Source organism: Podarcis erhardii, assembly GCF_964252035.2.
Source record: "Podarcis erhardii genome assembly, chromosome: 6".
Classification (NCBI taxonomy): Eukaryota; Metazoa; Chordata; class Lepidosauria; order Squamata; family Lacertidae; genus Podarcis; species Podarcis erhardii.
This window is the reverse complement of record NC_138510.1, coordinates 28,197,131-28,212,782: the sequence shown is the minus strand read 5'-3', so window position 1 is coordinate 28,212,782 and position 15,652 is coordinate 28,197,131. Positions and strand designations below refer to the sequence as shown.

Sequence of the window (15,652 nt, the reverse complement as noted above, 5' to 3'; positions counted from 1 at the left end):
TTAAGGCCTTATTCTCCCTCAAGCTTCTATTCTTCTCAAGTCCGTTCCTTTTCACGCTTGGAAAATATTTTGAATACAACAATTAAGTTGCTTACTAATGGCATCTTATGGACAAGGGGAGAATTCCCACGCATCTACCATAGAGGCCCAGTTAGAAAACGTGGGAAGCCTTTGAGTACATGGGCTTCCAGCTACATTACTCACTGCGAATCTGTTTCTTTATTTCCTTGGAAGGATCCAACCAGTTCTGAAATGGAAAGAGAGAGCACATAAGAGGAAGTCTTATTTAATCACAGCTTCTTGAATAGACACAGCGCAGGCCTCTATCAGGGCCACCCAAAACATACCTTCTGACTATCCGAGTCGCAGAATGTAAGTCCAAAATAATCCTTCTCCAGGAGGTTGAGGTGCTCACAGACTAGGTCAAAGAGCACCTGCCCCCGGGCATGTTTCTGCAAGACAAATAAATATAGAAAGAGTAAGAACTAAGAGCACACCTAGAAGCTATTGTCTTCTTTCCAATGCCTGCTAGGTAGGACAGAAGGAAAATTGTGGCTTCTTTCCTTGTTCATGCAGTCAAACACAATCATTCCTTCTTCGTGGATATGTAAGAAGCACTTTCTGATCTTGTGGATGCTGCTAAACCCACAAAACTATGAGCGGCAGGGTAGAATGTTAGGCATCTTCAGGTGCTGTTGGACTACAACTCCCATGATCCTTGATCATCAGCAATGCTGGCTAGGGCTGAAAGGAGTTGGAATCCAAAAACTGGAGGCCAACAAGCTCCCCACCACCACCACTGATGCAAGGAAATGATTTAAGGAAGGCCAGAATTATATTTAAGCTGCAACCCTAAATACAGTTGCTAGGGAGTAAGTTACACTGAACTGAAAGGGGCCATTTACTCACTGGGGTGTGTGCATGGGTGTGGGTGAGTGAGTATGCAACATTTGTTACAGGTAAGTAGTTAGATGCAGCATTTTCCCTAGGTTACAAAAATGAAAGAAAACAACACAATATACTTCCTGACCAAGGGAAAGACCCAAGCAGCAACATGGCAACTGCACAAACGGAAAAAGAGAGCACATGCAGTTGTCAGAGCAAAATACTGTTATTTTCTAGCCCTTATAACTGGGAGGGGTAGCGGTTAATAATACGCCAAGGTAACTTCTTATCAAGTTGAAAAGAGTTACTATGGGGCTTGCAACATTCAAACAGCTGGTCCTGATGCAACAAGTGGACATAAAGGTCCCGGTAGAGCAAACGTTATTGGGAAAAGATATCGGAGAGTTGCAAGTTTTGAGGAAAATTTGGGAAAAAGACATCCAGAAGATCAAAGACTCAGAGTGGAATGAAGTTTGGGGGAGGAAGCAGTTAACAATGACCTCTGCCCAAGTAAAGGAAATTGAGTTAAAAACAGTATCTTGTTGACATTATACTCTTGCATCAGTAAGAACCTGTCTCCAATTTGCTGACATTGCAGAGCACGCCAGGGAACATGTGGGAATGCGCTTGTGCAGCAAATTTCTAGGTGAAATTAACACTACTACTAAACAATTAATATGAATACTCTTGCGAACTATCTTGTGTCTATTTACACCCTGGCTTTGCTAAACCTTTGGGATGCACCAAACAAAAAATATTACAAGGATATTCAAACTTTTGTCGTTGTTTAAAATGGCCACTTTCCCCCTCTTAGTATCCATCCATCCTTTACTCAGAACTTCTGCTGTTGTTTAAAATTGCCATTTCCTTCTCAGTTCCTTTCATCCCAACTTTACTCAAACTTTTGCCATAGTTTTAACCACCCACTTACCCTCTCTCAGTGTGCCTCCCTTCTTCCTCCAATTGCATGGCCACTCGTGTGTGTGTGTGTGTGTGTGTGTGTTTTCACACTCTCATCTGAGTCGTATCCAAAATAAGCAGGTGCTGGTAATTTTGTTGCACAGTAGGATGTGTGATCGGTTTTGCAACAAGTTTTTTCAATTGTTGCATTGGATTCTTCAGTTGCACAATACAGTGGTACCTCAGGTTACATACGCTTCAGGTTACAGACTCCACTAGCCCAGAAATAGTGCTTCAGGTTAGGAACTTTGCTTCAGGATGAGAACAGAAATTGTGCTCTGGCGGCGTGGTGGCAGCAGGAGGCCCCATTAGCTAAAGTGGTGCTTCAGGTTAAGAACGGACCTCTGGAACGAATTAAGTACTTAACCCGAGGTATCACTGTATTTAAACTCACCTATCTGTTAGTGCAAGAGTCCTCATACCAGAGGACACAGAACTTTGGATACAGCCCTCTGCTTTCAAAAATAAAGAATAATAAATGATAGGCCTGTTATCCTGACGAAGATTTCTCCAGAGTCTTCCTAATGACCTGGAGATGAAAATACTCTTGATAATAGTGACAATAGCATCACAACTTAAGAGCCAGATCCTAAGACTTGATATGCCAGCACTTAGATTTGTAAAATGAGGAGCAACAGCTACACAAGCAAGAGGCAATAAATGCCAACAGAAACCTTTTTAAATTAAGCAATTAACTTTCTTCCCCACAAAATCACTTCATTGTATGGAGAGACTCCTCATTAACCTGGCACAGCAAAAGGCAGTGAATCAATATAGGCATTTAACATGGGCTTTTTCCACTCTTCTTATTTTAATTGAAAGCAGGTTCAGGAGATCAGCTTTCCTGAGTGACAGCCTGCACTGTACAACTAAACAACAATGAATGGGGGAGGCACCAATAATGTGTTTGGTAGAAATGCTGATTTCTAAGCTGCTTGCAGGAGGAAGAACATTGATCAAGAAACTGCCAGATTTTTCATACTTATTTGCTGTCAGATCAGAAAGCCTCTCTACTAAACTAATCTTTCTCTCCTGTTGCTATGATTATGTCCGCCGTTTCCTTCAGCCCCAGAACTGGTCCTTCCATCATGCTTCGGATCCATCTCAAGATTCTAGTCCTTAGATTAAAAGCTCTCTGCCAGTCAACCGCATACCATATAACTTCCTCACTGCTGCTTATATTCCTTCCTGCTGTTGTTCATTTCTTCTCCTTTCAGTCTCTGTTTGTATGCACCCTATGCTAGAATACCCACCACTACCCACATTTCTATTAATTTCCATGTTAATTTCCCCAACAAAGCTTCTTCTAAATCTAAACCATCTGAGCCTCACCTTGCCTGATTCTCCATTGTCTTTTGAAACTCTCATCAGATGACACATTCCCGATGCCTAACTCTAACCCTAATAAAAATCACACTCACCTAACATAGACAATAAACTGTATGGGAATAGAGCAAGCTGCCTGTTATTAATGGCCCATCTAACTGGGGCCTTCCCCATATTTACCTGGAGATGGCAGGGATAGGGATGGGCAAGAACTGCACTTTTGTTTACATTTTAATGAGAAACTACCTAATTCACACGCCTCTAACCAATACATGAACAGAAACACAGCTATTCTTTGAAATTCACACATCCAAATTTCACAATGCAGTGCTTTGACCCAAATAATGTGTACAAAGATGAATTCTTTTAGAGAAAACTGCTTGGGAAAATGTGTGCATTTGTCAATTCTGCATACAATATATATATATTTATTGGAAGAAATTCACACTAAAATGTGAGCAAGTAAAACAATAAAAAAATTAAAAAATGTGAGCAAGTCTTTCATGAGGATTTTATTAATACTACAAAATTCACAAATCACTGCAGAAATGTGGAGTACTGAATGTAAGATAGGGAAAAAATGAAAAACTGAGAGCACCAAAATTGACAGATTTGCTCATCCCTAGCCAAGGACTGAACCTGGAACCTCCGGTTTGCAAAACTTTTGCTTTGCTAATTCCTAAGGAATGTCAAGGGTGTGCATTTATTTGGGGTCCTGAGTTAGTAAACTAGGAAAAACAGAATGACAGAGATTTCTGCATGTTCTTCCATGGACAAATAACAGCCACAGTCTTCACAGGATGACTAATTCCATGAGCCCTTTTATGCCTTTGAAAAAGCCCACCTTTTTAGCTTTGAAAGTTCTTAGGATAATCTACCACCCCCTCCCCCTCCCCATTTTTGGCTGCTTAGGAGAACTTTCATCTCTGTAACAATCAGTCGCTTTGCACTCAGTAAAAACTCACTCTTGAATCTCACTGTTGGGAGTTGTCAGCTAAATAGCTGGGCTGCAGGAGTGCCAGAGATCAAAGCAACAGACCGTCTCTGATCCTTTTCACCTCCTCTCAGTCCTTTATTTCACTTTATTTATTTAGCCCATCCCTTACTCTGCTTCCCCACACTCCCAAATTATTCAGACCAGCTTCCAAGGTGCATTAGAGAAATGATTGATGAAAACAATCAATAGATCATAACGTCTAGGAACAAAACCAGTTTCATCATTATATTGGTCTGTTTAAACCAGGGGTATGAAACTTTCCAGGCCCCACTGGTTGAGGGCCTTATACTGTACACTCGGGGGTAACATGTCAGGGAGCAGCATCCAGGGTCAAAGCCAAATGTGGGCAAAAGGATTTAACACCATCTTCTGAACACCAGGTAACGATGAATTCTGGTGAGTCTCATCAGGGGGGAAGTTTTAGAACGCAGGGCCCATTACTGAAAATGCCCTTAGTATGTCCCTGTCAGTTGTCTCTATTCCAGAGATCTTCCAGGATTTCGACAGAATCACTTGCCAAGGTGACAGGAAACTCCCCAAGAGCCATCAGGAAACCACCCAGCTCCATCCTACTCCTGGGAAGACCCAGTGACCCAACCATGACAAATGAACTATTCTTCCACTCTAATATCACTACCATCCAGAGTGTGCCCTGCAGCATGGGAAGGGCCAGGTATCCTGAGACAGACCCATGATTGTCATGGTGGACATGAACTTCTGAGCCACATCTGTGATAGGGGATCCTCAGAGTGAATGCTAAATTCCCCCACCAGCAAAACAAGCCGGGGGACTCCTGCACCAAACCCAAGACCACCCCACCTAGCTCAGGGAGACTGTCAAGGAGTGTGATGGGCAGTAAAGCCAACAGAATCCCTGTTCTGTCCCAGGCACCCAACTTCACGTACACACACACACACACACACACACACTTGAATCCATCAGACTATGAGGACTTCCGGTCGGCGCCAGCGTTTGATGGCGGTCCTAGCCTCGAGCTCCGAGGCAGGACTGCTCCGTAAGTTCGGGTCTTACCCGCTACGGCAAGCGGGGGACCCCTAAAATCACAGGCGCTGAAGCCTGTGAGCAAGGAGATTCGGTGGGCACCTTTGCGCCCCCCCGGCATCGTAAAAGAGCCTTTTTAAAGGCTCCGGAGCGGCATCGGGGTGAGCGCGGTGCTGAGGATCGCTACCCAGCTTACGGAGTGAAGCCGCGTCGCCATTAACGGAGAGCGCCGATTCCTTTCTGAAACTAAAGATTGGCAACAACAATACCCGTGAGTAAGAACGCAAAATTAAAACGGGACTTAAAAATTTAGAAGATTTGGCTGAAAACGGGAAGGCAAAAATTAAGGAAGTCAGCCTCCCGGATCTGCATGATTAACGGAGCAATGAAAAGACTGAGCTGTGCTTAAACGGACTTTCCTTTTAACTCTTATTAAACCAGACATCGAAAGGATCTCCCCCCTGTAGTGCAGGAGAAGGGGGGGAGGAAACAGAATTAATTTAACCTGCAAAAGAAAGGGATAAGGAATAAAAAACCTCTGCTGCTGACACTTCTGGTCAGGCTGCCGGAGCAGCGAACGCCTGAAAAAGGAACTGTCAAGTGAGCTGTCAAAAGACAGTGGCTACAAAATAAGACTTATTTGAAACATATTAACGGGACTTTGGTGGATTACAATTTTAACAGTAAAGTGCTACAAATTAAAGACTCTTAGTGGGACTTTTGCCTTTGGACTTTCTGTTTCTTTGTTGTGGGTGCCTTTGGATGGTTACAATTTCCTCCTCTAGAGGGCTTTAGCTGTATTACGGTGTATCCAGCGGGATTTTCCACTTGCAACTTTCCTGTGTGAATGACCTTGAGTTATGAGCAACCCGCCAGAAGAGATTTCAACAAGAAGTAAAACAAAGCAGGCTCAAAAACAAGCTCAAAAAAGAGGCTCTTTATCAGGAGCAGCAGCTGCACAAGAAAAAATAACAGCAGCATCAATGGAGTCAATGACACAGGCTCTGCTCAAAATAAATCAGTCATTAGAAGTACTCACCAAGCAATCTGCAGAACTTACTAAACAGTCTACAGAGAACTCTAAGAAACTGACGGAGTTGACAACAAGACTAGACCTGAACACAACAACAATCTCATCTAATACAGATTCTATAAACCGTTTGGTTCAAGACTCTACGGAAACAAGGAGAATAGCTGAGAGTGCTAGGTCTACAGCCGAAGAAACCAAAGGAAAATTTGCGCCTATTGCAAAAAAAGTACATGAACATGATACAGCATTAGCCTTACTAGAACTGGAAAGGAAAAGCAAGAACCTGAAATTAAGACTGGTTCCAGAAGAGGAAGAGGACAAGCTTGGGGAATTCCTCACAGATAAATTTCAAGACTTTTGGAATGATGAGTTAGATGGAGAAGAAGATGAATTTGTGATAACCTCAGCCTTTCGGATTGGCAGAAAGCAAGGGAAGAAGCCAAGAGACTGTTTAATTACCCTGGGATCAAAGGAACAAAGAGATAAAATACTGAACCTACACTTCCAGAAGGCCTTGGTCATTAAAAATTCTCAGATCCAGATTTTCAAGGATATTCCTAAATATTTTTTGGAGGTTAGATCTCAATTTAAAGAATTAGTTGATCTACTTAAACAGAATAATATCCCATTCAGGTGGGAATTTCCACAAGGGCTGTCCTTTAACTTTAAAGGGAAGAAAATTAAAATAAAAACAAACCAGGATAAAGAACTCTTTTTGGAAAGAAATCAAGAGGATCTTCAGAAAGGAACTGTTAGTGAGGGGGAAGTACCGGATATTTCAAATCTATCATTTGGACTGAACCGAGCACCGACCGAGGAGGAACAACAACTTGGTGCAGTCGGTGGAAGAGCTACCCAGTAGCAAAAATGTCTCTGCAACTCTTCAGCTGGAACTGTAATGGTTTGAACCACCCTCGAAAAAGGGGCCAAGTATTTCATCTATTAAAGAAGGAACATCTAGATGTAATCTGTCTACAAGAAACTCACATTGCCAGGATACATAGAAAACTTTTAACAAATAAGAGATTAGGACAAGAATTTATTTCATCAGATAGAGTTAAGAAAAGAGGAGTTGTGATCTATGTTAAGGAAAAATTTGAACCAAAACTGATCTTTAAGGATGACCAAGGAAGATACCTGGCAGTGGAAATTCAAATTTATGGAGAAAAGATTTTGATTGTTGGAGTTTATGCACCAAATGAGGGGAAGGCTGAATTCTTCAAGAAGTTGCACGAGACTTTAATGGACTTTTTGGACTTTAAAATTATAATGATGGGTGATATGAATGGAGTCGTCTCCACAAACATGGACAAGGCCCAAAGACAAACAATATCTAATGATGGAAGACTACCAAAGACATTCTTTGAACTGACTGACACTATGGATCTGATTGACATTTGGAGAACTAGGAACCCTCTGGAAAGGGAGGGGACCTTCTTCTCTGAAGCAAAAATGACATGGACTAGAATTGATCAAATATGGACTTCTAGTAATCTGGCATCAAAAGTTAAAAAAATAGAAATCTGCCCAAAGACCTGTTCTGACCACAATGCTGTCAAGATGGAAATGAAACTGACAACAGCTGGAACCTTTAGATGGAGAATGAATGACACCCTCTTTGGAGATGAGGAAATCTGCAAAAAGGCCCAAAAAACACTTAAAGACTACTTCGAGATTAACATGAGATCAGACACCGAAAAAAGAGTTATTTGGGATGCAAGTAAAGCCGTGATGCGTGGCTTCCTAATACAACAGAATTCAATAAAGAGGAAAAAACAGAATGAGAAGAAAGAGAAAATTTGGAATCTAATAAAAGAAGGGGAGAAGAAATTGAGATCTAAGCCTAAATCTCAAGAGATATTAAGAGAAATAAAATTCTATCAAACACAATATATGGAATTGATGAATCAGGAAATAGAATGGAAAATTAAACAAATGAGACAAAAGACTTTTGAGTCCGCAGATAAATGTGGGAAGCTACTGTCTTGGCAATTGAAAAAGAGGCAAAAATTGAATACAGTGACATCACTCGAAGTAGATGGGAAGTCTATTAATAAACCAAATGAGATAAGTAATTGTTTTCAAAGTTTCTTCAAGAAATTATACAAACAAGGGCCAAAAAACGAACAGGAGATAGAAGAATTTATTGGAAAATACGGCTTACCAAAAATCTCTGAAAATAATAGAAGGAGTTTGAATGAGAAAATTACAGATCAAGAAATAGAGAGCGCCATTCAGGATATGCAGCTGGGAAAATCACCAGGACCAGATGGACTAACCGCGAGATACTATAAAGTACTGAAGGATTGGTTAATACAACCATTGAAAGAAGTTTGCAATCAAATTTTGGAAGGGAAAAAGGCTCCCGAATCGTGGAAGGAAGCATTCATCTCACTTATACCGAAGACAGAAACTGAGAAACATCAAGTTAAGAATTACCGCCCTATATCACTCTTGAATGTGGATTATAAAATCTTTGCAGACATTTTAGCAAAAAGATTCAAAAAAGTTTTGTTAGAGGAGATTCACAGGGACCAAACTGGCTTTCTACCAGGCAGGCAATTGTCAGACAATGTGAGGAATATTATAGACATTTTAGAACTTCTGGAAACTGACATAAATAGAAAAGCTGTTTTGATTTTTGTGGATGCAGAGAAAGCCTTTGACAACATTTGTTGGAGTTTTATGAAGAGGAATCTCCAAGGGATGGGGGTAGGCAAGAACTTTGAAAATGGTATAAGTGCAATTTACTCTGAACAAAAGGCCAAACTAATTGTAAATGGTATGGTTATGGACGAAATTCCAATAGAGAAAGGGACACGACAGGGATGCCCAATTTCCCCTCTATTGTTTATATCGGTACTGGAGGTTTTCCTAAATATGATTAGAAGAGACCAGCTGGTTAAAGGTATACAGGTCGGAACTAAACATTATAAGCTAAGAGCATTTGCAGATGATCTAGTCTTGACATTACAACAGCCAGAAACCAGTACAAAAAGAGTTCTGGAACTTATTGAAATATTTGGTCAGGTAGCAGGATTTAAATTAAATAAACATAAGACAAAGGTGCTGGAAAAAAATCTTACGGTGGGGGAAAAAGATAGTTTTCAAAGAGAAACTGGTTTGGAAATTACTAAAAAGGTAAAATATCTGGGGGTGAATTTAACATCTAAGAATGTGAACCTATTTAAAGACAATTATGAGAAATGCTGGGCTGAAGTGAAGAAAGATTTCGATATATGGTCAAGATTGAGACTTTCCTTGTTAGGCCGAATTGCTGTTATCAAGATGAATGTATTGCCGAGATTGTTGTTTCTGTTCCAGACATTGCAAATTCTAGATAAGATGGACTGTTTCAAGAAGTGGCAGAAAGACATATCTAAATTTGTCTGGCAGGGCAAAAAACCCAGAATAAAATTTAAGATTTTGACTGATGCAAAGGATAGAGGGGGCTTTGCCCTGCCGGACTTAAAACTTTATTATGAAGCAGCAGCTTTTTGCTGGCTGAAACCATGGCTACTTCTTGAGAATACAGACATTCTGGACCTGGAAGGTTATGATAATAGTTTTGGTTGGCATGCATATTTATGGTATGATAAGGTAAAGGTACATAGAAACTTTAAAAACCATATTGTCAGGAAAGCATTGTATAATGTATGGAATCGATATAAAGATTTGCTTGAAAGTAAAACCCCCAGGTGGTTGTCACCAATGGAAGCCAAGGCGGTAAAAAGATTGAACATGGATACAGATTGGCCAAAATATTGTGAAATTATAGAATATGATGGTGAAAAGTTGAAACTACAGAGTTTTGAGAAATTGAAACCTAAAGTCCGAGATTGGTTACATTATTTCCAGATCAATGAAACTTTTAAGCAGGACAGAAAACTAGGATTTCAGAAGGAGAGGTCAAAGTTAGAAACAGAATTGCTAGAACCCAATACTAAGAATTTGTCTAGAATGTATAATCTGCTGCTAAAATGGAATACACAGGATGAAACGGTTAAATCAGCCATGATTAAGTGGGCACAGGATATTGGTCATGATATTATGTTTGCTGACTGGGAGCAGTTATGGACCACAGGTATTAAATTTACGGCATGCAGTGCCCTGAAAGAGAACATAATGAAAATGATCTATAGGTGGTACATGACCCCAGTCAAGCTTGCAAAGATATATCATTTGCCCAATAACAATTGTTGGAAGTGTAATGAATGTGAAGGAATTTTTTATCACCTTTGGTGGACCTGCCCAAAGATTAAGGCCTACTGGGAAATGATCTATAATGAAATTAAGAAAATCCTTAAGTGGACATTTGTAAAGAAACCGGAGGCTTTTCTCCTGGGCATGGTCGGCCAATTGGTACCAAAGAAAGATAGGACCTTTTTTATGTATGCAACAACAGCAGCAAGAATCCTTTTGGCGAAGTATTGGAAGACTAAAGAATTACCTACTCTGGAAGAATGGCAGACCAAGGTGACTGAATTTATGGGACTGGCAGAGATGACCGGCAGAATCCGTGACCAGAGGAAAGAGACAGTGGAGGAGGACTGGAAAAAATTTAAAATCTATCTTAAAAATTGTTGTAAAATTTCGGAATGTTAAGATGTCAAGGGATTGGATATAAAGAATTACAGCTATAAATTGAAATTTATAAAATAGAATTTTTTCTTTAAAGAGAATTAAATATAAAAATGGGATGAAGAATTGCTAAAAATTTTAAAATATGGATGCAGTGAAGGGGAGGTTTGGGGAAGTCGTGTTATGTTTATTTGTTTTTTGTTTATGTTGTAAAATCAATAAAAATTATTTTTTAAAAAAAAAAATGAATCCATCAGACTATGGGAGAGGGCAACTGGTCAGGGTTATGCAGTCACAGTAGCCCATTGCAACTCAGGAAGAGAGTCTGCCAATACATACAGTGCCCAGCCTGCTTAGAGATTTAAAAGTCATAGCTAGCACAAAAAATAGGGTATGGAACTAGAAACAAGACTTAATCCCAAGTTTACTAGCCACTCAGTAAATGCCACCACCAATCAAAGTCTACTTTATTTAGTCTCCAGCAAGCCACCTGCCTATTAGCTAGATTATAATGAAGATTGCATCTCCCAAGATTTTGTAAAAGAAAGGAACAAGAACTGTCCCCTTGCGAGAGAGAGAGAGAGAGAGAGAGAGAGAGATGCCACAATCCCATGCATTTAATGCACTTTGGTCCTCATTATGGGTTCCCTGCAGGCATCTGATTGGCCACTGTGAAAACAGGAAGCTGGACGAGATGGGCCCATTGGCCTGATCCACCAGGCACTTCTTATGGTCTTGCACGGCACAAAGGCTGGAACTAGTCAAGGTAAAAGCTGTGTGGTGTCCTCTCCCATCAATCTGGGAGGGTCTTGGCCAACTTTGGCTGGCTAGAGGTCCCCCCCCCCCCCCCGTTTGTAGAAGCCTGCATACATTATAGCAGCAGCACAGGGCTGCCTTAAATAGCTCCATGTGGCAGCTGTTAAGTAACCCATTTCTATGCACAATGCATATAGCTAATTTCGTCTGTATATGCACACACTCCCCAGTTTGCATTGTTGTGGAGGAAAAAACCCAACTCATCTGCACACAAAGTGGAAAGAAAAACATTCAGTTCTTGATTCCCTCTAAAAAGACTCAGCACAAATATACTATGAACCAGGGGTCACCAACCTTTTTGGACCTCAGGGTACATTGGGAAATCTAAGAAACTAATTAGCAACATAAAATATCCATTTCACAGAAGAGTAACTGCCTATGTTCAGAGTCCCCCCCCCCCACGCCCCAAGAAGTGCTTGCACTCTCAAATACAGTGCAGACAAACAAAACCAGGAACCTTCCAAAAAGAGAGGCAACCTTTCCCAACCAACCCCCCAAAATTGGGAGAGGCAGAGGTCCTTAGTGAGTACCAAGGAGATACCTGTGGATGCCATGGTGCCCATGGGCACCACACTGGGGACTCAAAATATGGACGTATCACAACCCAATCTACCTCCAGCACTAAAAGCCATAGAAAAGTAGTGGGTCTACAAATTTCTCTTTAAAAATGCAAAGGGACTGATCTTCCATAACACTAAGTTTTGAAATTGTACTAGATACACCTGCCCAGCTTCTACATCCCTTGTGTTCCTTCATCCTCCACCTCCCTCTCTCTTTAGCACACACATTTCCCCCTCTGCCTTCTGAGCATGCTCTTCTCCACTGCCACTTCCATCCAACTAAAGCCAGCCAGGCTCTCCAGATTCCATGGACTGTCCCAACTCTTCCTTTTTATAGCAATACCAGTAGGAAACTGAACCCTTAGCTTTGACTTGTTTGCTGACTGTTTACCAGCTGTTCCCTCCTGCTCCACCTCCTACCAGTTTTTGACCCAGTATGTCTTCGGACTTCCAACTCTGTATGGCAAACCTAATTTTTACGGTGATCACATTATAGACAACTGGGGTCTGGATGCATTTGGCCAAAGGCAGAGATGAAGTGAGAACGTGCCCCCAGAGGTTCCTGCATGATCTCAGAAGCACATGCTCTCGCTTGGTTCACTGCAGGCAAAACCACTTGAGGCAATTTTAACGCATCGTAACCACAGCACAGCTGGATCCCACCTAATACAGCTTCCTCTTCTCACAGATGCCAACCAGATGCCTATGGGAAGCCCTCGAGCAGGACCAGAGTAGAACACTGCTCACCTCACCTGTGACTCCCAGCAGCTGGAATCCGGAGGCAGACTGCTAGTGTCACTGGAGGTAGCGCATAGCCATCATGGATAGTAGTCACTGGCAATCCTAGCATCCATGAATACTGCATAATTAGGAAGTATTTAAAATATCCCATTTGTGATGCTCCTGAAATCATAACACTCTCCCCACTTGTCATTCCCAGCTACTGGTGTTCAAAGAGGAGGCATACGTCACTTGCATGTGCCTACTTATAGATCTGTGGTTCATAAGGTGTGAATGCCTGCTATAGATTGTGGGAGAACAACAATCACACCACACTGTTGCTGCTCCGGGCCAACAGAAAAGTCTTAAATTTATTTGTTCCCACTGGAACAGCAATCACATGGTACAGACTGGCCTTATCCTGCTCTAAACTGCATGGGTATTGAGCCTTCATTTTGATAGTATGCACTTGCTGATGGTGAAAGCAGCACCAGATTTAGGGCGGTTTGGGTGGTCTCCCCACAGAGGGCGCTGATCTGAGGGGGTGCAAAATTGAGAAGACCCATAATTGAGAAGATTCATTTGAGGGTGCCAAATGTTGGCTTTGCACAGGGCACCCCAGGTGAAAGACAGGAACACCAGAAGAGTTGTCCTTGTAGAAGATACAGAAATACAGAAGCCACAGATTTTCTGTGAAAAGTGATGAAGGGTTCTACATATGTTAAATACAGATTCTATAATAAAATGCATCTCCTTGTTGCACTGAAGTACAAACCCATTTTTTTAAATAGTAATATGGAGAGGCTAGTAGCCACAAGTGATGATAGGAGCAACATCCCAGGAACCCAGCTGCAAACATGCATGGATGCCACAGAGAAGTTCAGTGTTCACTTGCAGGTGCAAAGAGATGAAAGAAAATCTAGTAAACACTTGATAGGGAATACTATCCAGAGCCAGTGTGGTGTAGTGGTTAAGAGCAGTAGTCACGTAATCTGGGGAACCGGGTTCGCGTCTCCGCTCCTCCACATGCAGCTGCTGGGTGATCTTGGGCCAGTCACCCTTCTTTCAAGTCTCTCAGCCCCACTCACCCCACAGAGTGTTTGTTGTGGGGGAGGAAGGGAAAGGAGAATGTTAGCCGCTTTGAGACTCCTTAAAGGGAGTGAAAGGCAGGATATCAAATCCAAACTCTTCTTCTTCTCTACTGTAGGTTCTGGGGCCAAGAGAATGTGCAGCAGGGAGCAAGAGGATCCCCACTCCCCGCACCATTAATGCTTCCCAAAGTGTCGTTTATTCCAGGGTTCTTCAACTTTGGGTCCCCACATGCTGCTGGACTACAACTTCCATCATCCCACCCGCCTAGCCAATGGTCAGGAATAATGAGAATTGTAGTCCAACAACATCTGGGAACCCAAAGTTGAAGAACAAAGGCCTGATCGCTTTGATGAGGAGCAAAAAGACTTTGCATTACAGACATTCTTGTGTTCATGTTCTTCAGTGAAGGGCAAACGTCGTTTCCTCTCCCATCCAAGATGTTCAAAAATGAAACCCTTTTTCTTCAGCGATCAAGTAAAGAATGGATTGCTCTCCATTCACTTGATACAGAGCAAGGATTTTTGTCTCCACAGCGATACAAGTCACTATTTGGGATATCATTCCATCCTGCACAGAGGAATAAATGTCCGTGGAAATGAAGCGAGGGATATCATACAAATGAGGTTGTGCAATAGGCTTTTTATAATGCCTAAGCTTCTCCCTTGCATGCTATTAATAATAACCTTCTTCTCGAGGGATCCCAGTCAGGTTAACAGTTACACAAGCTCTCTCTCTTTCATGCACACACATTGCCTACACTTCATTTTCACCAAAATACACAAATAGCAAGTAGCCTACGCTCAGAAATGGATGAGTCACTCACACCTGTCTTCCATGTGCATCTCTATGGGGAGTTAAGTGCGCACGCACACGTGTCTTTGGCAGAGTTGAAAGCATTAATTGTTGCAAAACACTGATTACAGACTTATTCTTTTATAAAAGGTGCTTTTTATTGGGTACCATTCCCAGAGGAAGGGAACTCAGGCCACATAAACTTTGCAGGATACACTTAAGAGAGAACTGGATCTCGGCAGTCAGCCAGTTTGTTATCTCCAGCCCTTGCAGGCCAAGTTTGGAAGGTGAGCAATGCCACCCACCAGTCAATCACCTGACATCACAATGACATCAGGTGACCCTTGCAAAGTGTTGTCTTGTGCATCGCTTTGAAAGATGATTGCTGGGTTTTTAGAAACCCCTTTGAAAGCACCGCCTTGCAGGCACCACCAATCAGCTGATCTGCAGTACTTTCAACTCCCCCATTTAGTTTAGCCAGGGGTTTACTTGCCCCACACCTGACAATACATCAGGTGGAGGGTAGGAGGGCATGCATTTGCCAAAGGAGGAGGCTTGGTGGATCTAACCAGGCCTTTGGCCTGTAGATTCCCCACTAGTAGCTTAAAAGGTCAAGCAATCTGGTCCCCTTGCTTACCTCCACTTCACATTCATACTCTGAGGCATCAAGTAGGGTCACTCTGCAGATGGCACTCTTGAGCTTCTTGGTGACTTTCTGAGGGGATTTCTGGGTCTTGCTGGGAGTGGTTTTCTCAGATATTCCATCTGCTTCACTGTAGTCTTTTTCATCCATGTCCACAGCCTGGGATGGGGGAAGAGATGCGAAGCAGGTACAGTATTGTTATTCTTTGCTCATGTTTGGGCCCTTTGAATTATGAACTAAGCATCCTC

General features: G+C 42.0%; 1 protein-coding gene and 1 long non-coding RNA gene across 11 annotated transcripts in view; one reads left to right on the top strand and one right to left on the bottom strand.

Annotated features, from left to right (window-relative positions):
* Nucleotides 1-15,652, top strand: part of LOC309345236 — a 278,649-nt gene that overhangs the window by 11,884 nt on the left and 251,113 nt on the right. The window lies entirely within an intron of this gene.
* The window catches only part of EPB41L1 (erythrocyte membrane protein band 4.1 like 1), a 179,656-nt gene that overhangs the window by 38,307 nt on the left and 125,697 nt on the right, over nt 1-15,652 (bottom strand). For all 10 annotated transcript variants that reach the window (XM_081867441.1, XM_081867437.1, XM_081867442.1 and 7 more), the window contains 3 exons: nt 15,399-15,563; nt 348-452; nt 205-247 (listed from right to left, as the gene is read on the bottom strand). In XM_081867441.1, the coding sequence (XP_081723567.1) occupies nt 205-247; nt 348-452; nt 15,399-15,563 (313 nt within the window). The remainder of the gene's footprint in view (nt 1-204; nt 248-347; nt 453-15,398; nt 15,564-15,652) is intronic.